The sequence below is a fragment of the Pleurodeles waltl genome, chromosome 4_2, assembly GCF_031143425.1.
Source record: "Pleurodeles waltl isolate 20211129_DDA chromosome 4_2, aPleWal1.hap1.20221129, whole genome shotgun sequence".
NCBI lineage: Eukaryota > Metazoa > Chordata > Amphibia > Caudata > Salamandridae > Pleurodeles > Pleurodeles waltl.
In genome coordinates, this window is record NC_090443.1 from 110,778,500 (window position 1) to 110,802,244 (window position 23,745).

At 45.0% G+C, this 23,745-nt stretch overlaps 1 protein-coding gene across 1 annotated transcript in view; it reads left to right on the forward strand.

Moving 5' to 3' along the window:
• The window catches only part of LOC138293823 (retinol dehydrogenase 7-like), a 114,615-nt gene that overhangs the window by 77,278 nt on the left and 13,592 nt on the right, over window positions 1-23,745 (forward strand). The window contains exon 3 of the mRNA XM_069233145.1: window positions 14,347-14,510. Within this exon, the coding sequence (XP_069089246.1) occupies window positions 14,347-14,510 (164 nt within the window). The remainder of the gene's footprint in view (window positions 1-14,346; window positions 14,511-23,745) is intronic.

Below are 23,745 nucleotides of genomic sequence, written 5' to 3' on the forward strand. Positions count from 1 at the left end.
AGCTTTCAGGAACACAAAGAGCTCACACCACAGTTTTGCCATTTTTTTAAGAGGTAGCCCATTGTTCCTGGTTTTTGTGCTCTTAACCTACTTCCAGTTACTGGTTGAAACCAGTGGAAAACCCATGGGTGATCCAGTAAAGCTATAGATTTCTGAAAGGTATACAAAATTCCTAATTCAGCAAGAGGTCATTTGTGTGGATCCTTCAAAGCTTTCCTAAAGAAACTAACTATTGAAATAAAGAAATACTGAAAATGAGTGGGAAAAGACAGCCGTTTGTGACAATGTTGTCATTGGTAACTTTTTGTCACAATGGCCGATTTACAAAAGCAATATACCATTATGTCTGCTAGACCCTTCTGGTTTTCGGGTTGTATAGGGTTGTAGGTTCTCCAAGGACCCAAGGCACCCAGAGCCAACAACTGAGCTGCACCATACAGTGTATTTTCATTGTGTACCAGGTATAAACCAACACTTATAGTGAAATATGTAAAGTGAAAAATGGGTATCAAGGAAACACACATATTTATAAAATGGGCACAAGATTAGGAATTTAGGAGTAGTTGTTATTTGTACATCTCTGAATTAGTGTGTGTGTCTGTACTAGCATATGACTCAGAGGGTATTTTTTTAAATGTTTTATTTTTTGCACACTGGCTTAAATTTGGAAGGCATAAACACAATGAAATCCAATTGGTAATAACAATGTTCTACTATTCTATGCTCCCCCATGTCTTCAAATAAAAATGATACCTCACCTATGTGGGTAAGCCTAGTGCCCGCAACAGGAAATGGGCCAAAACACACAATGGACACTTCAAATTTGTTCTCTGAAAATTGACCCTTTTTCCAATGTGGGCAGCTGTGGATTTTGGGCCCTTGCTGAGCTGGCACCTAGGGAAACCTAGCAAACTTGCACATTTTGAAAACTAGACTTAGGCAAATCTAGGGTGGAATGACTTGTGTGAGTCTCAACAGGCTTTTTTATCCAGAATCCCTTGCAAACATCAAGCTTTGACTAAAACAATACATTTTCCTCACAGTTCTGTAATGGAAAGTTCTTGAATCTGCGGGGAGTCACAAACTACCTTCCACTCAGCATTCCTCCAAGTCTCCTGATAAAATGGTACCTCACTTGTGTGAGTAGGCCTAGTGCCCACGAAAGGAAATGGCCCAAAACACAACGTAGATACACCTCTTGATGTGCCTATTTTGTTATCTCCTTCAGGACCTCTCTCTTTAAATGCACATTTAAAGGATTTACAGCAAATAATGAAAAACATCCTTTCAGAGTAAATGTCTAACTTTTTGCCAAATTTGGTGTAATTCTGTTTCGCCATTTTTACGTAGCTGCAACATAAGTTTCCAATGAGAAATGAAGTGGGGAGGGGCGTGGCCTGGGATTGATGGAGCCGCACGCTTGAAGCGGGGCTCCCGGCGGCCATGGGAGGGCCCTGGATCTCCTGAAGCTCTGGCCGCCCTGAGAGGGGAGCCAAGAAGCGCTGAGTGGACCCGTGGGACTGGGGCACCAACGCGCACCCCTTCTGGGGTCCGAAAGCGCCCCGCGGTTCTGCATGGAGTAACCTGACGTTGGACGGCCGCGGGACAAAATGGGGCTGCGGACAGGAGAGGCTGCGGGAGCAGCGCCGCGCATCACTGCGCAGCCCTAATCCGAGTGCGAACCAAGAGCACCGACAAGAGGAAAACCCTGGCGCTGCATGGTGCGGAGAACAACCGCCCCCCCTGCATAGTTGAAGACTGTCGAAGGGCCGCTCTGGGGGTAAGTGGGGGCCACGCTTAATAGAGTGCGGGCGGGAAGGCTCGGCATATTGCTGTGTGCTAGCCCCCGCGGAACAGGAACAGTGATAGGGGCTTTGTCCGGCGCCCCCACACTCAGCAATATGTGAACATCGGGGACGGGAGGAGAAGCGGTTCCACCCTCATCGCGCTGGAATCATTTTACAGCATTGGGCATTATATAGCAAGGAAATCACAGTAGCCACTGATAACGAGGGTCTCCCAAGAGTTGGAGAAGAACTCCATAGAAAGCTGACTTCTATGATAGGAGTGAACTGGAGCGCACCGGCACAATGATATGGATCCTTAGTGATTCACTCATACCTCCGCATAAGGTCCTCGGACTGTGAAAGGGGGACCGAACCCAAGTTTGTAAACACAGCAATTGGTGGAGACACAATCGGGCTGTGACCAGAGCCAGAAGGCCTATCTCCCGGACATTCTGCAACCAGATACCCCTCTACAACTGGTGACGTCTTGTCCTCGTGAGGGAGGTGGAGACAGCGTTCACCACGATGGGCAAACCAAAAAAGAAAGAGGGCCCGGACAAAGATAATATGGGGACGAACCTGCCGGCAGGGCAAGGCACTGACACAGTGGTGGGCAGCTGCGGCCTAACTCCTGAGACCACCCTGGACACCATACTCCAGGCGATTCAGGCATCCCGGGAGGCCCTTGAACAAAAAATAGACACTCTGACGGCAGATATGTCCTTGCTCAGGGAATAGCATCGAAGATTAACAGATAGGGTGGTCTCCAATGAAAAAGCTCTTGAACAATTAGCCCTGAACCATCAAGCACTTTCTACGAACCTGTCAGATCTCACGTCCCGAGTTAAGACCCTAGAAGCACGAGCAGAAGAGGCAGAAAATCGAGCTCACAGAAGCAATATCCGACTGGTTGGTCTCCCTGAAAAGGCAGAGCAGGGGGCGGCAAGTATGGAGTCCTTCCTGGAACAGTGGATATGGGAAGTGGTGGCCCCCGAGGGCTTGTCGTCATCTTTTGCAATTGACAGGGCCCACAGATTACCAGCTAGACCCCTTCCCCCGGGAGCAAGACCTCGCCCGATTGTTGCCAAAATGCTCCACTTCAAAGATAGAGACTGTGTTCTGACCCAGGAAAGACTAAAGGGGGAAATAAAGCTAGGGAACCAACAGATAATGATTTTTCCGGACTTCACCAGAGAAACGCAAAGGCAAAGAGCCTCCTTCAATGAAGCTAAAAGAAGACTCTGTAAACGGTGAATCCAATACGCTATGCTCTTCCCGGCCAAATTGAGGGTCTCCTTCAGCAATAAGATCCACTTTTTCACCTCACCCCAGATGGTGTGGGACTGGTTGGAATCACATGACGCGTCAACCACAGACCCACAGCAGGGGACAGCTCGTACAAGCAACAAGCGGCGCAATAGATCCAGCAGATGAAGAACGATTGTGGGACCTACGGGCCACCAGGCGCTACAAGAAATGCTAGAAGCAGTGGACGTGGCAGCAGTTATGAGTGGGGGAAGACCTGCATCGACTCACTCCTCTGAGGCCCATTCTGATCACGATTCCAACTTTGGTAGTGCATCCTTTTCATCTCAAGAAACCTCCGTCAGCATGCCTACAATAACGCTGGGAACTTCAGAGGATATTCTGTGAGCTCCATCTACCTCTGTGATGATTGCTTGAAGTGCAACCACACAGGAGAAATGTGACAGTCCGCTTATTTTTCCAAACAGTGAAGGATGACCTGTTAACACTCTGCTGGCCCTAGGGGTAAAAGATCTGTTACCAGTCCAGGAGGGCTTGCTGCAGATACCCGTAGCTGACAGGGCCTCCACCTGACTGCGCCCAGTGATGCCCTGTCACATATACAGGGAGCGGCCAGATGATGATGATGGTGAAACTTGATTCTGATTGATTGGGCACCCGGTGGCCTGCCGGGGGGCTGGCTGTTGGTCCCTTGTTTATCTCCCCTGCATACCTAATGTTAGCTAAATCTTTAACAGTTTGGACGGGTATAGTTCTAGATACCAGTCCTGGGAGAGGGAGTTGGGGTATTGGGTTTATAGTTACAAGTTTTGTAGTTTGTTTGCTCCCAGCAATGTGGCCTCTGATGTATTTAAAACTGTTGTGTACGCCTCCTTGATAGCTCACTCCACACAGATATGGGGGGGTGGCGACACCCATGCTTTCCACACGCACACACTATGGAACCCCCCTTGACTTACAAAATACTTACCTGGAATGTCAGAGGTCTGAACAGTATGCGTAAACGATATAAGGTCTACAGTCAGCTTAAAGGAAGAGGGGTCCATGTAGCCATAATTCAGGAAACAAACCTGTTAGAACAGGAGGTTAGGGCCCTCACGAAGAGATGGCATGGCCAAATACATGCAACAACCTATTCAGCTTTCGCTAGAGGTGTACTAATATGGGTGTGCCCTGAAGTGCCCTTTCAGAAAACACACGAAATTATAGATAAGGAGGGACGTTATGTCCTGGTGACTGGGAGACTGGAGGGCAGAGATATAAGGATTGGGGGCATTTACGCACCAAATCAGGAACAGGGTGCCTTTCTAGCAGCGCTTTCCCATGATCTGGGACCCTACCTCATGCAGGCAACCATTATAGGGGGAGACTTTAACTGTATTGCTGACCCAGAGTTAGACAGATCGCACCCCCCCTGCAGCGTTCCCAAACTATTAAAATAGCTAAATCGTCTTCTGACTGGCAGCAACTATGGTGTTTTAGTGATAGTTGGAGGCACCTCCACCCTACTGACCGAGATTACTACTTTTACTCCTCTCTACACGACCTGCACGTCCGGTTGGACGCATTGATTGCCTCCCCTGAAGTAAACAGCGTGGTGGAGGCAGCAGAATATCTCTGCCGCACCATTACAGATCATAACTCCTTGCTGCTGGCCTGGAAAAGAGAAAAAACGCGTATACCAGTTGGCTATCAAGGCGGAATTGCTCAAATTGCATCATCCCGCGGGGTTGAGTGGGAGATATTCAAGATGGTCATTAGAGGTAAATGTATAGCGGAGATGGTGGGGGTTCGAAAGACCCTAGAGCGAGACGTCCAGAAATATGAGAGTACCCTTAGAGATATTGAACGGCGTAGACCGAACAACCCGGAGCTAGCCCTCCTTCTCACAGACGCCAGAGAAAAGATTGCAACAGCAACAGAACAATTGAGCCGTTTTGATTATAAACAATACTTATCTAGACAACATGCAGAGGGAGATAAGTCGGGGTCACTGTTGGCCTGGCTTGCGGCTCTGCTGCGACTCCAAGCCTTGGTGATGGAGATTGAGGACTCTGCGGGATGCTGACTGGATGTGCAGAATGACATTAATGACAGGTTTACTAACTATTACTCTCTACTGTATGCCCCGCCTGCGGAGGCTTTGAGCCTGGCGCAGCTACGGGACTTGGATGACCTTCTTCTCCCACAATTGGAGGAGGAGGACCGACTGGCCCTCGCGGAACCAATCTCTGCTGCGGACATTAAAGCGGCAGTGAAAACAATGGCTAGGGGAAGGTACCAGGGGCGGACGGACTCCCTGTGGTGTTTTACGACACATACCTGGAGCAGTTGTCTCCACATCTCTGTGCACTCTACTCGGAAGCTGCCTCAGTCCACAAATGAAGCCATAATGATACCACTCTTAAAACCTGGCAGACCGGCAGTGGATGTGCTCTCATATCGCTCTTTGTCCATGCTTAATATGGACTATAAAATATTTAGCTGAATACTGGCTACCCGTCTCTTACCTTATCTGACAACACTAATTCATAAAGACCAATCTGGGTTCGTCCCCCAGCACAGCACAGCTCTGAATATAAGACGACTGATCTCGATCCTACACTCTAGTTCCCCGGCCTTACAGAATGCGGGAATTATTGCAGTAGGCATTGAGAAAGCTTTTGATAGCCTTAGGTGGGACTTTTTGGAACAGATAAAGCTGCGAATGGGGTTGGGGCAAGACTTTATCCGGTGGACGAATCTGCTCTATACAAACCCTACAGCACGGACAGGACAATGTCAGGACCATATCTGATTGGTAGGGGCACCAGACAGGGTTGCCCCTATCGCCTTTGCTCTTTGCGATCGCGGTGGAGCTGCTTTCACGGGCTGCAAGATCAGGAACCTACTTTGAGGGGCTCCAAGTTGATATGCTGCTCTTTCTAGGAGACATGGAAGCCGGTCTGCGGGGAGCGATGGCAATGCTAGAATGATTTGTGGACTCATCCGGACTGCGCATAAACTGGTGGAAATCTCACATCTTTCCCTTGAGAGAGGGAGCTCTGAGGGTGGGAAACACACGGGAGCTTAATTGGACCCTTTCTACATTTTGCTATCTGGGGGTCAACATATATCATAAATCGGAAGACTTACTAGAGGGTAATGTACATTGGGCTGTACTATTTTTCCACCCTCCCATTGGTTGTCCCACAATCAGTATTCCGAGACATTAACACCACGGTAACTGGTTTCATATGGGGATGGAGCAGACACAGGTTGGCCTTAAGTACACTCCAAAGACCCACATCGGAAGGATGATTGGCTGCACCGGATGTGGAGATCTATTATTTGGCCTGTCAGCTGCAATGGCTAGCGAGATCACTACATGAGGAACAAGAAGAGTGGGATGCACAATGTGGTACGGGTCAATCTCTCCCCGCCTTCCTGAACATATTGTTGAACCCAGGGGGACATGAACGGCACCCACAGATATTACATACTATGCGCATGTGTTGGAGGTGTGGTCTACAGAGCACACGAGCCGCGCTCCTGTTTGCGCCGGAAATACTGATAGGTGGTTTGACCCAGATGCCGGGGGGGTGGGCCCTGACGGGGGTCTCGAAACTAGCCAATTATAATATTACCTTACTGGGGGACCTGTTAAACAATGAGAAATTGCAAACTTTTGCTGAGATAAGGGAGCGATTTGATGTCCCCCCGGGAATTTTCCTTTTATATAATTCAATCACAAGAGTCATACAGAGATCCTGGAAGTTAGGACCCTATGAGCCGACTATACATGATGGATGCCGGGTTATCTGTACACAGGGGGCGGAAAGAGGAGTGGTATCAGCCTTTTACAGGGCTTTACATAAAGACACATCCCTTCCTCTTGACAAACTACGTCTGACATGGCAGGCAGATCTGGGGACACCTATAGACGAGCAGAGATGGGCCAGATCACCACACACATACCCACAGTATCTAGGAATGTTCGCTTCAAATTAATTAACCTTTATATTTATCACAGGACATACCTTACCCCCGTAAAATAGCAAAAATGTTTGCATCTGGGGGGAGGGTGTCCCCGCTGTTCGGAGGCAGGAATAGAGCATATGTTATGGAGCTGCTAAAAAATCGTGCCTTACTGGGAGGAGGTGTTCCAGAGTCTGTCTGCGGTCACAGATAGAAGACTCGAACTGTCCCCTCTGGTGTCATTATTGGGGGATTTTTCCCACCCTCACGCCAAAAAAACAACCAACAGATATATTGAGCTAGTATTAATTCTGGCTAAAAGAGAGATCACGACACATTGGAAAGACACTAGGCCCTCACATACAAAGATGGCAGAAGGCAGTAATAAAGTGGGCAGAGGCAGAGGGGAGAATATTGCATCAGGAGGCAGCGGGAGCTGTGGATCTCGGGACACAGCAAGACAATGGGACTCCTTGCTCGATTGCCTCAGGGATCCGAGTGAAACAACATCAGATCACTCGCACTCAGCCGCTGGAACAGATGCTGATGAAGACCTTAAGTCATAACTGTACATATAACTTAACTCTGATCAGGTTTACCACTTGGATGGACCATGCAGGTCAAGGAGCTTCTAACTGTTGGCTGGGAGAGGACACGGGGGAGGGTACTGGGGAAAGGGTAGTTTTAACCACTTCTTGAGGGTGTATGTTTCTTCCACCTGTAAACTAATAAAATATATATGTAAAAAAAAAAAAAAGAGAAATCAAGTAGGAAATCAACGGATCAAACTTAGGTCAACAGAAGTCCCCACACAAGGGCTTCCATTGACCTTGGTTTGACCCATTCCTGTCATGGGCACTAGTTCTAGCCATACAAGTGGTGCAGCATTTTTATCAGAACAAGCGGGCTATCTCTGTGTGGTAGCAATGTTGTGGATTTCTCCTGCTTCCAGAAGTTTCTTTCACAGAAATGCAAGGAAAATGCATGATTTTAGGCAAAGTTTGAGTTTTGCAGGGCATTGTAGGTAAGTAAACTTAATGGGATCCATGTGAAGCACTCTTCTCATTGTCTAGTTTTCCAAGTTGTCTGGGCCTGGAAGTTTTCTCTAGACGGCGACCTACCCAAACCCAAAAAGTGCAGCCATTAATCATGGACAGTGGGAAGATACTGGGATTTAGCCCCGCTGTCCTGGCCTATATGGAAAAAAGAACATTAAAAAGAATCAAATATCCTCTTTCTTGCTAGTGGAACAGAATGTTATAGTCTCAAGGAAAGCAGAAAGACTGTTGAGGTTTCAGGGGGAAGCGTGGGGCCTGATGTCAGGAAGGGTCAGACCCACCCCATTCTTTTAAAAGAATAGCAATTTCATCCACTGGGCTTTCTGCTCTAGAGGTGAATTGGGGCAAACTCCTTCTCTACCCTTGTGGAGGCCAAAATACTAGCTTGTCCCATTTGGCGTTGAAGTGCGGTCAGTGTCAGAGTGCAGTGCCTGCACCCCTTTCTTTTGCCTCAAATCAAAATGCGTGGTGTCTAGTAGGCTTTCTACCCCTGGGGGAGGGGGTAGATTTGGGTTATCACCCCATCTTCCCCTGGGGGAGTAAAAGGACTGTTCTATGTATATTGGTCATTCGAGAATGGCCATGTCCTGGTGGGCAGTCCCCACCCGTACATTTTTATTGATGTAAAAAAATCCCTGGTGTTTAGTGGGGCAGAATGGAGGTAATATATATATATATATATATATATATATATATAATTACCTAGTGCCGGTCACAAGTAGGTAGTTAGAGTTAGGACCTAGTTTCCATAGGAAGAGCATTTTTGTTTTGCCAATAACTTTGGAAATCTCTGAAAAATCAGCCAAAAAATCGCAGACACGCCCTTTTCCTTAATTTATACCCCCCAGGTGGGACAGGCCACGGGGGCATTGGGGCCTTCAAAAAGGAGGGGAGCGCACAGGGTTCCCTTCCGTGGGCTTATGTTAGCCCCGGGGACCACTACCTCCCCAGGGTGATAAAATTCAGCTATGCGGGTGGCTGCACTAGGACCCCCTTGCTACCTATTAAACATATAGGCCCTGGGGGTGGGGTCCCTGGGGCAGTATTGGCCCTGGAATGTGGGGGTGTGTGCCCCCCTTCCTCCTTTTAATATACAGTGGGTGCCCTGGCTGGTCTCCAGGGCACTCACTATTTACTAGCCGGGCCGCGGGAAATGGGGTCTGTGTTACTAATATTGGCATGGGGAGGGGGGCTGAGTGCCCCATTTCCCCCTTCTGAATATGGCCAAGCCCTGGGACATGGGTTCCCTGTAGCCAGAAATCAACCTGGGGGACGGGGGGTTGCATGCCCCACTCCTTATTTATGCAGAGTTTGCTGCATGCAGAGGGTTGGCAGCGGAGCCCTGGGGCCAACCCCCCCCCTGCAGCACACGCCCTAACGCTGTGCGTGGCACAGGTTGGCTGCATGGAGAGGTTGGCTGCAGGCTCGGCGGCCAACTCCCGCCCAAAGGGCATGTGCGGTGTGGGATCGGCTGCATGCAGGGGGTGGGCCACAGGCCAGGCCCTGTGGGCAATCCCCAACTGTGTTAAAAAAACAGTTATCTCAAGTATGTATAACTAGTGCCCTAAGGTAACTATAGCTTGCGCCCTTGCCATGCACTGCTACTTACCCCACATGTTACATCAGTCATCACATCTTCAATGCCATCATTGATAATATAACTGCAACATTTGCAGTACAATTATTGATGAGAAAACTGCGTGAGTTATACTTACTTGAGGTGACCATAACTATAACTGCTGAATTTCTATGGATTTGTGTGTGTAAATTGTGAACCAAACTATAACGTCCCAGTAACCTTGGGTATCTTTTGGTGAATTTCTAAGGTTTTTTAAATGCTATTTTCTAAATATAACGTCCCTGCAACGTTTGTTTTCAGTGAATATATATATCTAGATATATAAATAATATATTCTGGGGCCCGCAGTCAGCATCCAGGGGAACCACACATTTTCTAAAATGTTATTAAAATCTGCTCAACCTGTTTTCAGATTCTTAAAACCGAAAGGCCTAAGCTAAACTCCCTCCCATAACTGGGAGGACACATGAACTTGTGTTGTTGGACTGGGTTGGTCAGTAACCAATAATATGTTGAGGTATACAAAGAGATGCTCATCTCAGCTTAAAAGATGATTTTCAAAATGCATATTTCATACATGCAACATTTTTAACCTGGTAAGAGGGAAATTTTGAAAACAAAATTAGGGGAATTTATGTTTCCCATTTACTTACATTGAAGAGGAGGAACTTTTAGGCATGAGATACCTAAAATAAAGCCATTTTTTGGCTTACATGATATTTATGGTTGTAATGCAGCCTTGACCAGTCATACTTTTATCCAAAAGATAGGTTACATCTAGATACTACAGTACGGCTATAACCTACTGCTGTGTGGATATAGCCTTATCAACCTGTTATTGTATGTACTTAACTGTTTACTTAGAGGTCAAAGTGGAGAAGCCAGTAGTGCATTTTAATCAATTTGTTGCATATTATTTATATATTTTTATTTATACGTTACACATGAAGGGATGCAGTTGAGACTATCATTGAGCCAGCAACTCAGGAGCACCATAGGCTGTAGGAGAATTTCTCAAATATATTGATCCAGAACACTGTGGGGATCCATATATTTGAACTGGGGCTTCCAGAAGCCTGCAATTGGATTTTATTTGGTTAGGGAAGGTCAGTCATTTAATTGAGCCACAACTTACAATCCATCCATAATTGTTGAAAATTGAGGTAGTGTGAAATTCAAGCTATTAACCTCGTCCCTGCTTAAGCTTTTCTGTCCCCAATGTTGAGCCCTTTTTGACATTTGGGATACTTTGCACTTACACTTTCATAACTTTATTCCACATAAAGGTATCCACACCAAAAGTGTGTCCTTTTTCCCAACACCCTGGGGATTTTAAAGATACCCAGAATTTGAGGATTCCCATGGACACTAAGGAAATAGTCAAAATATAGCACATTTTTTAGAGGAGAGTGGTGAGAAGGTACTGTACAAGTAAGCATATTGTTTCTAAAAAATATATCATTGAAAGGTTTGCTGTGCAAGGATCACATTTTCCCAGCTATTAGGATTGTGTATAGTTCTATAAAAAAACAATTTTGTTTACCACAGTTTTCACATTTTTCTAAGAGATATTGCATTTTCCTAGACGTTGTGCTCTAAACCTTCTTGCAGTTTGTGGTAAAAACAGGTGTGAAAATCGCAGGTAAGCGCAGAAAGTTGTCCATTTCTGAAAAGTAAACACATTTTTTAATTAAGCAAGGGGTAATTTCTGTAGATCCGTGAATGGTTGTTAAAGAAACAAATCATTGAAATAAAAAAAATACTGAACTTAAGGAAATGTAGCTATTGGTAAGAATGTTTTAATATGTAATTTCTTGTCACAATGGGTGATTTACAAAAGCAGTATACTGCTATGCCTGACAGACCATTCTGGTCGCAAAGATATATAGAGTTTGTAGATATTCCAAAAACATGCAATACCCAGAGCTAACAACTAAGCTGCAGCTTATGAAGAGAGTTCAACATGTACCCCCCATGTTTCATTTCACATATTAAAATATAACAGATGAAAAATTCAGGAAACAGATTTATATCTGAAATGCTGAGTTTAGGAACACTTATTTGTACACCTCTGATTGTTATGTCACTCATACTATTATGTGATTCAGGATTTAGATGCAAATATGCCCAATGTATTCTTTGTTACACACAAGCTTACATTTGGAAGCCAAAAATGCAGAGAAATGTCCTACAATCCCTTGTTTCAAAATCTCTCCCGATAAAAACAATACCCCACTTGTGTGGCTAGGCCCATCGCTTGCATCACAAAACACCCCAAAACACGAAATGGAAACATAAAAAAAAACTGGGGAAAAAACGACCTGGTTTGGAGACGTGGGTAGATGTGGAATTTAGAGCCAGGCTCCGCTGCCACCATTCCAAACCTACCAAACCCAAACATTTCTAAAAATGAGAGACCTAGGGGGACTCCAGTGTGGACTGGCTTGTGTAGATCCTTCTTCCTTCTTTTGCCTACAATGCCCTTCAAACTTTGTCAAAAAAGACAAAATTACCTCACATTGTGTGAGAGAAAGATCTATGGAGGTCAAAAGATTTCCCTGAAGTATAGTGGTCTCTAGTTGGATGTATGCCCCCCTCAGGGGGCAGATTAGGGGTCCGTACCTCCATTCACCCCCATGTTTGGCAGAGAGACTGGTATTGCCTGTGGCAGTGGGTGGGGCAAAGGCCCATGCCTGAGGAGGGTGACTCCAATGCCTCGGAAGAAAAGGCTACAAAACACAACATGGATAGATTACATTTTCCCACCGAAAATCAACCTTTATTTGCAATGGGTAACTGTGTATCTTTCGGCCTGGACTCTACCACCACCCAAAGAAACCTACCAAACACAAACATTTCTGAAAAACAGTATTCCAGGGTCATTTGACTCATGTGGATCCCATAATATGTTATTACACATAAGGTCTTGCAAACCTCAAACTTTGGCTAAAATCACACATATTCTTCACATTTCTGTGAGAGAATGTTCTGGACTCTGCAGGGATCCAGAAAAGTTCAACCACCCATTTGAGTGGCTGGTCCTAGTTCTTGTGACAGGGTAAAACCACAAACAAGGAGCAATGGGAGGCCTTTTCTCCATGCTTTTTTATCTGCTCATGTAAGGGGCACTAGGCAAAGCCACTCGAGTGGGGTAGCTTTTTTATTGGAACAGATTTAGTAATGGTGGGTGGTAGGAATTCTGTGAATCCCGGCAGAATTCAAATTTTCTTTGTTGAAATGTGGCGAAAATGTGTGATTTGGGGGAAAGTTTGAGGTTTGCAGGGCAAGTAGGAGAAAATTTGTATTTGCCACCACTCTCCTAGTCCATATGTCAAAACTACACCCCAAAGAATCCACATTTCTCTTGCTTGCTATCCGAATGGGGATAGTTTGCAGAGAGATGCCTGTTTGGTGTCGGAGTTTGGACCAATTCCAGAACGGAATGCTTCATCCATTTTTGTGCCACTGTACAATCCCCAGTGTCTAGTGGGCTTTATACCCCTCCTCTGGGGGGTTGAGGGCAGAATATAGGAGGGTGGTCCCCAGTAGAAAAGGCAGACTCTTGCCCTTTCTAAGGTGTGGGTATGGCCCAGTGCCATGGTAGTTTGCCCCTGGGGTCTAGTGGACTGCCTGCTCCCAGCAGCCAAATTTGTAACACAACCCCATCTGGGTTTGGTTGTATGGAGGCAGAAAGACTGTGTAGTTCCTTTTGGGGTGATGATATGGGCCAATGCTGAGGTGGGGATATGGGCCAGTGCTTGGGTGGGGCACCCCCACCTTTTTATTTTCCCTTGTATCTAATGGGTTTTCCCCCACCATCTCCAAGGGAGCAGATTGTGGCAAACCCCTAACGTGCCTCTCAGGGGTGGCAGAAAAACTGTATTGTCCCCTTTGGGGTTAAGGCATACCCCTATTTGAGGGTGGGCTACCTCCTCCCCTTCTTCTTTTTTACAAAAACAATTTCCCTGAAGTATGTTGTTCTCTAGTTGGATTTATGCCCCCCAGGGGGGCAGATTGGGGGTCAGTACCTCCATTCACCCCCATGGTTGGCAGAGAGACTGTTATTGCCTGTAGCAGTGGGTGGAGCAAAGGCCCATGCCTGAGGTGGGGTTGCTCCCTGGTGTCTAGAGAAGTGAATCTCTGCTTTGAGATCACCCTCCTAGAGCTATTCCCAGGCAGGGATCCACTGGAGGCAGCAATGGAAGACGGGCATTGTCCCACATTGATCTGTGCTGGGGAGGCAGAGATATGGTACCCAGCACCGATCAGGAAGTAAAACCAGTGAGCACTAATGATACACACTTTTCCATCTGTGAAGTCAGTGCACTATATGGTCAGCAGGCATCACAGATGCCCGGGATGGGTTGGGAGCTGAAGACGAAGTGATTCCACTTCAGCCTTCGCAAAGAAGTAGGTAGGGGTAAGCCTTGAGTGCTTGCTTTAAAGAACCCCTCCCAGAGAGTCGGATGTGGGCCAACTGTCACACTGGGGAGGTAATACAGCCATTATCCAGCAACCAAGGGGTGCACTGAAGAGTCTGAACAAAATTTAAGTCAAATTAGCCTGATGTACTGGTACCTGGGCTGCATATAACTGGATGTTTGGCATGGACCCAAAGAGTACTTTCAGAGTTGTGTGTAGGAAATTATATCTCGTGGATGAAAGATGTCTGTTGATGATGCTGATTGTTTCATTATAGGCGTGATCTCTCTTCTTTTGGAGTAAAAGTCTCCATTATTGAGACAGGGTTCTTCAAAACTGGCATTGCAGAACGGGAGGGGTTCCAGAAAAACCTGGAGAGGATCTGGAGTCAGCTCCCATCGGATGTAAAGGAGAGCTATGGAGAGGACCACTACCATAACTGTAAGTTCTCTGTTTTGTTCTTGTCTTCCATGTGACATTTGCTTTCCAAAATCTGGTCTCTACACTCCCAGTCCCGGTAAGAGTCGGGCCAGATTTACAAGAAACTAGTGCAGCGCAGTCCTATGCCAAAATCAGTAGCGCTGCACCAGTTTCCCCCTGCCCCGATGCTAAATTAAGCTGCCATAGTGCAAGGATGTCTGCGTTGAGTGGTGTGATTGTTTATGTGCCGGAAGGTATCCCTTCCTGCACATAAACAATCTACAATGGCGATTTGGTACTTCTATGTGTGCTGCACAATGCAGCACACATAGAAGTACCAAAGCATCATTTTTTAAGGGTTGTGTATGTGCAGGAAGGGATCATCAATGGCATTTAGGGGGTTATTCCAACTTTGGAGGAGGTGGTAATCCGTCCCAAATGTGACGGATTTACCAACAGCCGTATTACGAGTTCCATAGGATATAATGGACTCGTAATACGGCTGGTGGTATATCCGTCACTTTACCGTCACTTTTGGGACGGATTACCACTTCCTCCAAAGTTGGAATAACCCCCTTAGTTTCTTCTGTGTGTGCTGCAGAATGAAGCACACATAGAAAAAGCAAAAAACGAGGTGGAATAAAAGCATTAGTACTCGTTTTGTCATGCTAACTTCACCCCTGGGGTGGTGTTAGTTTTTGGCACTGCCACAGATTTAAGATTTCTCGTAAATCTGGGGCAGCATCAAAAGCAATGCGTGTTGGGATGGAACGCCCACTGCAACATCCACTGCACGCACCTCTGACCCAGAAAACTGCTTCGGAGGGGCACATATTTACAAGGAGGCATGAAGCCACAAAGAGTGGCGCTATACTTCCTTGTAAATATGGAGCAGGGGCTAGCGCCACCAAAGCATTGCAATAGGATGATAGGGCTTTATATATCTGTCCCATGGTTTCCTTGCAGAATGAGACCGGCCTGATTAGCTTCCACTCACTAAGTGTTACAAAACTCTAGCACGATCAAAATGGACAGATGCTTTATTATTGTTATGCCTAAGTGTATATGTAAAAAGTTTAACCTTTTGATCACTGTTAGAAATGGGGTCTTTGGTTGACAGTCAGGTTACCCCCTGTTCAAGCAAGGACCCTCACTCTAGTCAGGGTAAAAGAGATTCACTCTCAGCTAACCCCTGCTTACCCCCTTGGTAGCTTGGCAAAGCAGTAGGCTTAACTTCAGAGTGCTAGGTGTAAAGTATTTGTACCAACACACACAGTAACATAATGAAAACACTACAAAATGACACAACACCAGAAAAATAGGAAATATTTATCGAAACAAAACAAGACCAAAACGACAAAAATCCACCATACACAAGTCAAGCTATCAATAGAAATGCAAAAAAGAGTCTTTAAGTAGTTTTAAACACACACTAGCGCTGCTAGCGTGAAAATTTACCTGGTGCGCGTCACAAAATATTCCCCGCACGGGCGGATGTGCGTCAAAAATAACACCGCACGGGCAGGTGTGCGTCAAAAATAACTGCACAGCGGTACGCGAGTTGGAAATCCAGCCGCACGATTATCCGAAATCCCCGCAGCGCAGGTTGTGATCTCCCAGCCTCCATCAGCGAAGCTGCGCGTTGTTTCTCCTGCTCCGTGCGTCGATTCTTCGGACGCATTTCCTGCGAGCGTCATTTTCTCAGCTGCGGAGCCGGTGGCATGTCGTTTTTTCAGCCGCAGATCGGAGTCGCGTCAATCTTTTCCCCCGCACAGCGCTCTGTGCGTGGAGTTTCTTGTCTTTAGGCTGCCAACTTCTCCTTTCAGGGTCCCAGGAACTGGATGGGCACCACAGGGCAGAGTAGGAGTCTCTCCAGAGACTCCAGGTGCTGGCAGAGAGAAGTCTTTGCTGTCCATGAGACTTCAAACAACAGGAGGCAAGCTCTAGATCAAGCCTTTGGAGATTTCTTCTCAAGATGGAAGGCACACAAAGTCCAGTCTTTGCCCTCTCACTCTGGCAGAAGCAGCAACTGCAGGATATCTCCACAAAGCACAGTCACAGGCAGGGCAGCTCTCCTTCCTCAGCTATTCAGCTCTTATCCAGGCAGAGGTTCCTCTTGGTTCCAGAAGTGTTGCTAAAGTCTGTGGTTTTGGGTGCCCTTCTTATATCCAATTTCACCTTTGAAGTAGGCCTACTTCAAAGTTAAGTCTCTTTTGAATGTGAAATCCTGCCTTGCCCAGGCCAGGCCCCAGACACTCACCAGGGGGTTGGAGACTGCATTGTGTGAGGGCAGGCACAGCCCTTTCAGGTGTGAGTGACCACTCCTCCCCTCCCTCCCAGCACAGATGGCTCATCAGGATATGCGGGCTACACCCAGCTCCCTTTGTGTCACTGTCTAGTGTGAGGTGCAACCAGCCCAACTGTCAAACTGACCCAGACAGGGAATCCACAAACAGACGGAGTCACAGAAATGGTATAAGCAAGAAAATGCCCACATTCTAAAAGTGGCATTTTCAAACACACAATCTTAAAATCAACTTTACTAAAATATGTATTTTTAAATTGTGAGCTCAGAGACCCCAAACTCCACATGTCCATCCGCTCCCAAAGGGAATCTACACTTTAATCAGATTTAAAGGTAGCCCCCATGTTAACCTATGAGAGGGACAGGCCTTGCAACAGTGAAAAACGAATTTAACAATATTTCACTGTCAGGACATATCAACCACATTATTATATGTCCTACCTTAACCATACATTGCACCCTGCCCTTGGGGCTACCTAGGGCCTAACCTAGGGGTGCCTTACATGTAAGAAAAGGGAAGGTTTAGGCCTGGCAAGTGGGTACACTTGCCAAGTCGAATTTACAGTAAAAACTGCACACGCAGACACTGCTGTGGCAGGTCTGAGACATGATTACAGAGCTACTTATGTGGGTGGCACAAGCAGTGCTGCAGGCCCACTAGCAGCATTTGATTTACAGGCCCTGGCACCTCTAGTGCACCTTACTAGGGACTTACTAGTAAATCAAGTATGCCACTCATGGATAAACCAATCAACCATACAATTTACACAGAGAGCATATGCACTTTAGCACTGGTTAACAGTGGTAAAGTGCTCAGAGTTCAAAAGCCAACAGCAACAGGTCAGAAAAAATAGGAGGCAAAAAGATTGGGTATGACCCTGCATAAGCAAAAAAGTCCAACAATCACTAAAATCCAAATGCTACATTAATTTTAATCTGAAATCATTTAGCCATGTAATTGTAATTATATGCTTATTTCTCATTATATTAACTAACTTATGTCAATCTAACCAATACATTATTACAGCCAATGTACCTATAGTTTTTCCAACAAAAACAAAACTTGTATTTTTAACATTTATATAAATAACTAGTCTAACAGTCTTGAAATGAACCTTTTGGAACCGCTCTTACCCCAGATATATTCACCAATTGTTAAAAGATCCTGTAGCTGAACTAACTGATTGCTGGACATAGTGCAGTGGTATGCGTGAAAGATATATTTTCCTAGGATCTACTGCACCACCCATTAGACAGACTTATAATGCATTTCCCAATGTTCCCAAATTGATGAGGAGTAACAATTTATCTGTCTACCCTACTGAATTTACTAATTGTTCTCTGGAAGTCCATCAACCCCTTTCACAGGCTTGTGTTTATAACTAGTTTCTATGTTTGTTACCTAGTAATTCAGAGTGGAAATTCTATACTGACCATTATCCCGTTTAAAAGGTGATTTTTGGAGCTCTTCTCCCTGCTGGAAGCCAGCTTCTTGAATAAGCCTTGTCTGCACCACATCCCTAACTGCTAATGTAATACAAAACATTCAGTTTATTGGTTCCCATCAAAGTCTTCCACACTATTAGGGATACTATCTCACAATGTGTTATAAATCCCTAAAAGTAACCTAGCATTTATTGGACTTTTGTTATCTATATTTGCCAAGTACTTTCAGGAAAATACTCATGCCATAATGGGGAATGGGGATCTATCATTAGACCCCAGGATTTTTTTTGTTATATCCATGTCCATTTGACACAGACAATCATCCTGCGGTGAAATATGCAGAAATCTTCTAAAGAATATGGATCAACTTGTACCCAAAAGATCAGCTTAAAATGTTGCTACATAGCTTATAGAGGATTCTCCAATTAGAGCATAAACATGCAGAATAAAATAAATATTTGATTGGGAGCTTCTCAACAGCCTCTACTTTTGGGGTAAATCATTTTATGGAACATGCCTAGATGCCTAAATGTGGAACATCAACACTGCCTCAATCTTGCTACCATGATGATGCTGATTATATTTGTAAAGCCTGAACAGCTACCCAGTCAAGGGTGTCCTGGTGCTAGAACACATAGGAGACTGCAGAGAAGAGAGGTATAGGGACAGAAGATTCATGCAGCCAAGGAAATCAACCAAATACCTGGGTTTTCAAGTCTTTTACAAGTGTAGATAGTGGGTTTCTTGCTACAAGTGGGTTGGTAAGGCATTCCAACATTTAAGTGCAAGATAAGGAAAGGCTCTGCCTCCCAAATTGGCCACGTGATGTGAGTAACAGTTGATAAAGATGCTTTAGCCAAGCAAAGTTAGTGCCTAGGGGTGTACTAATTCCAGACAGAATGAAAGCCAGGCCAAGATTCTGCAGTACTTTGTGCCAGATAAGCATGGCCTTAAAACATCTGTTTGTTCACTGAGAGCCAGTGGACATCTCCAAAATGAGCAGAGACAGATCAGTGACGGTTGTGACTGGATTTAAGAGAAGCCTGGCAGCCCAATTCTAAGCTGTATAGGCTGCATGAGAAATTTCTAAAGACATATGCAAAAGGAGTGACAGTAATCAAAATGTGATAAATGCAATGTACATCTATATAAATCATTGAGAAAACATAAAATGAGTTCACAATCCTATTCTCCTCTAAGTCTGGATACAATTGACAGGATATTTATAGCCATCTTTATCTTGATTCCAATAGCAGATTCCTTTATGATGTCTCCCAGAATCACAATCTCAAGAGTTAAGATCAGAACGGGACTCTTCAGCAGTCATTGATGGATAAGCGGGGGCGTTGCCTTTATTAGCTGCAAAAATATTAATAATGCATATGTATACCTGTAGTCACCAAAAGAATGACTACTGCAAGTATTCTTCTGAAGGTCTTTGTCCCTCCCAAAGATATATTTCAGCTAGCCCCAGATTCCTCTTGCACCTTAGATAAATGTGTTGTGCAGTTTATTTAACTTTCTTACACTATCCCTAATGGTGTCTATTTGTTCATGAATGTTGAAAGAAGTGTTAGGAATATATCCCCAACATTCAGAACCCACTATGGTACAGTCATCACCCTTTGCAGCTAAGAAGACATCCATAGCTATTCAAATTAGTCAAATTACAACTCGTTGAGCACATAATTGGTCAGAGACCAGTTCCAATACAACAGCTGATATATTTTACACTTTTTAGTATACTTGAGATTTTCTTTTGAATTAACGGATTGTCTGCCTGGCCCTATACATGTAGAAGAAAATGGAAAATAAATTATGTTTTCCTCAAACAGCATAGGGAAGTCTTTCTCAGTGAGGAAATTCATTAACATTGTGACAAAAAGCAAGTATTACACAGGTAAAGCGGCAGGTGCCTTTCTAGTCTCCAGGCAGCCAGGGATATGCTTGTTTACCACGTACAAAGTAGAGGATGTATTCTGCATCCAATTTATAGCAGGCGTAAGAGATCCTAGTGGTAAGTCTAAAGGTGGAAGGGGTAACATAGTCAGGAATCACATCAAGAACAGTGTCACTCTCACTGCAGCCAACAAAGGCACTGTCATTGCATGCCTCACAAAACATTCCCTGAAAAGAGTAGTTGAGGTGGATGAGTGGAGCCATGAGGCATTCATCAGGAAGCTAAGGATAAGGATAATCTATGTTGCATTCTTGGGGAAAGAAGACACTCCTCTATGCAATGCTCCTAGAAGTACAGTTCAAAGCAGGTTTCTTTCCTTGCTAAGGAGAAGAGGAATCAGCGGGCAAGTGAGTGCAAGTCCAGCAAGATGAAAGATTCAAATCCTGTTAGAAGTCTCCAACAGGTGCATGTAGCTGTTCTGCTGGTATATGAAACAGAAGATTCTGAGGTAGGCAGCAAGCACAATGCAGTTCTTCCTCACACAAATGCCATTCTTGACTTCAGTGAGGTACCACACATGGATCCAAAGCAGGAGACTTGGAGCAAAGATGGATGGTGATGCCCACAAAGAGATCTGGCAGTGGGTGGCTGTCCATCACCTTGAATGGCGGTCATATCGATGGGTAGAGGCGACTGCATCTTGTGGTTGAACAGGTGAAAGCAACAAGCTCTTAAATTGAGATGCCACGGCAGGCTGGTTTAGTAGTGTAGGTCGAGGACTAAGAAGCGCATAGGAGATGGGATACACAGCATGGACAACCTAGTGGCCATCATAAAAAAGCAGGTGCACTGATATGGATCCAGGCAGATAGTTCTCAACTTTTCACTCCGGTGTAGGTAATTATCAGGATCTGGCAGCACCTTCCATTGTGGTGGCACAGCAAACTACCGTTGATGACCAATCCCAAATACCCAGCTCTTAGTTTCAGGTCATGGCAGATTGTGGTTGGACACTCGAGAAGGGCAGCTTTAACCTGAGAACAGAAACTGTAGAGATATAGAATCAATTGTTTGAAGCCTTCTAGGACAATAACATCATATAGCTGCTGATTCAAGGGCAAGCTAAATCGGTGGGTTAGAAGGGAGTATTGGGCTTATAGTAGTTGGACTCTTGTTCTAGGCAAGACTGCTGGTTAAGGATGACAGTACTTATGTCTGTAGCTGACTATGCCAGTCTTATAACAGATCGCAACTGTTGTCCCAACCCTCCCGGCTCACAAGCAGCACCTCACCAGAAACTCAAATAGTAAAAGGTGATGTGTGGCAACCTTTACGCATGGACTCAAAGGTGTGACATCTCAGGGTGTGTTATGGTTAAACTGAGGTTACCCCTTTCTCAAATGAACACCATGTCTTAATCAAGCACAGGCAATGAAGAAGATGCAGTAAAGGTTCAATATGTTTTATTTAGCAAAACTGCATTCTGCTTTAAGTTCCATAGGCTGCAATGCTTAGGATAATGAACAGTGAACGAAACAGAATGGTAAAGACAAGAGTCATTAATACAAAGACCCACCATCTTGCAAAAACATGAAAAGACATGAGATGTGCAATATGTCCTAATGCCCTAAGGTCATGTATCTAATCCCTAACCTAGAAGAGAGCTTGGCGTGTTAAACCTAATCTGCCAATGCCATGTCCATGAGAAGAGCCCCCAACCCTCGTTACCTTGGAATGAGGTATCTAGCTCATACTCCATAAGGGCACGAATAGTGGGACAGCGTCAAGGCGACATGCAGCATCGATAGCAGCGAAGGCATCTGGTTGGAATCCCTCTGACCATCTATTTAAGTGAGGAATATTTATACAGATCTACGTGAACCCCTGACGTAGGTTTGTTCCCAAACAATAGATAACAAGGCATGCTTGGGACGGTAATATAAACAATTCCCTCGAAAGCGTGAAGAGGGAAAGTACCTCAAGTGAACACCTACAGTTTGTTTATCTTTGTCGCTTGATATTACTGACGCCTTAGCACGGTGGTACTGATAACGCAAACTAAAACATGGACCTAGCTAAAAACAAAGCAGCCATCTTAAAAGATTTGATTAAATAAATGCGCTAAAACAGAGCAAGCTAAGTAGGGTAAAAGTCACTGGGTGACGGGGGCACGAGTCTGCAAGCCAAAGGCTAAGCTAACTCCTGTATCCCATTGAAACAAACTAGTATTCAATACAGGCTTCCCCATCACTATAAAAAATGGGATGATTTGTTTCTTAGCTTGGATGGACCACAGTGCTAAGGGCAAATTGTTAGACCATTACAGTTGGGTTATTGAGCATATTGTAACCATTTTCTTAATTTGTGTAGAATTGCTATGCACAACTTTTATTGTGGATTTTGGGGGCTGGACAGAATTAAAATGCTGTTTAATTCCTAAGAACTGTAATCTCTTAGTAACTTTTAGTCTATGTTGACATGCACACAAAGGTAAGCTTTGGCCTACCCTGATATGATATGAAATGGATTTGTATGAATGCACAAATGCCCTAAGGTGTCAAGGTGCTAAAAAGTTAGTCCTGATATGCCGCTTGGCTGTAGGCTGGTTCCTGAGTGCACAGATGAAGCTAACCTCCTTGCAGGGAGAAAAGCCAGGTCTTAAGGGCCTTCCTGAAAGGAGTATGCATCTTCAAACGTCAAACAAGAAAGATGTCGAGGAACGGAGTTCCAGAGCCTAGCTGTCTCAGCTGAGAAGGCACTGCCTCCCCATTACTTTTTCCAAATTCTGGGAACAGCAAACCCAGTTATGATCTGCTGAGTGAAGATTTCTAATTGGCATATACCATTGAAATATGGTTTTGATTACATAGGGACTCACATTCTACAGAGCTTTGGGAATGATACAAAGTGCCCTATGCATAATGCACTTTTTCACTGGAAGCCAGTGAAGTTCAAGTAGCTCTCTGGAGACTAACTGTTGTTTAGGCATATCTAAGGTCAGTCTTGCTGCCACATTCTAAACTATTTGCAGCTTTGGTTGTGTTGTCTTGTTAGTATCAAGCTAAGTGCATTACAATAATCATTCCTGGGTGAAATTAGCACCAGGGCTACTTGTTTACGTGTCGAAAGGGGGATGAATGGAAAGACTTTCCGCAGCATTATAACAGTCCAGAAACAAGTTATCACTGTGCCATTAACTTGGAGGTCCTTGGACAACTATCCAGTATTACTCCTAGATTTTTCACTCAGTTCGTTGGAGTGGGTAGAGTGCCCAGCATATTTGGCCACCAGTTTCTATTGCAAATAGTTGGTTGGCTTCCAAAAAATCAGAACCTCTGTCTTATCACTGTTGAGCTTCATACAATTCTTGCCCATCCACATGACCGCTGCCTTCATGCAGTTATGGAAATTCACTACAATGGCATCTGTGTCTTTCGAGATAGACACAATTATCTGAGACTCAACTAAAGGAACTTTGCAAATAGAGCAACACTTGTGCATCTGATTACCGTCCATTTGCAGGGGTGGTCTTAATCCTTTTACCAGTATTTATAGCTTGACAGGTTACATAGGAATGTTAACTGTGCATCCACTGATAAACCACT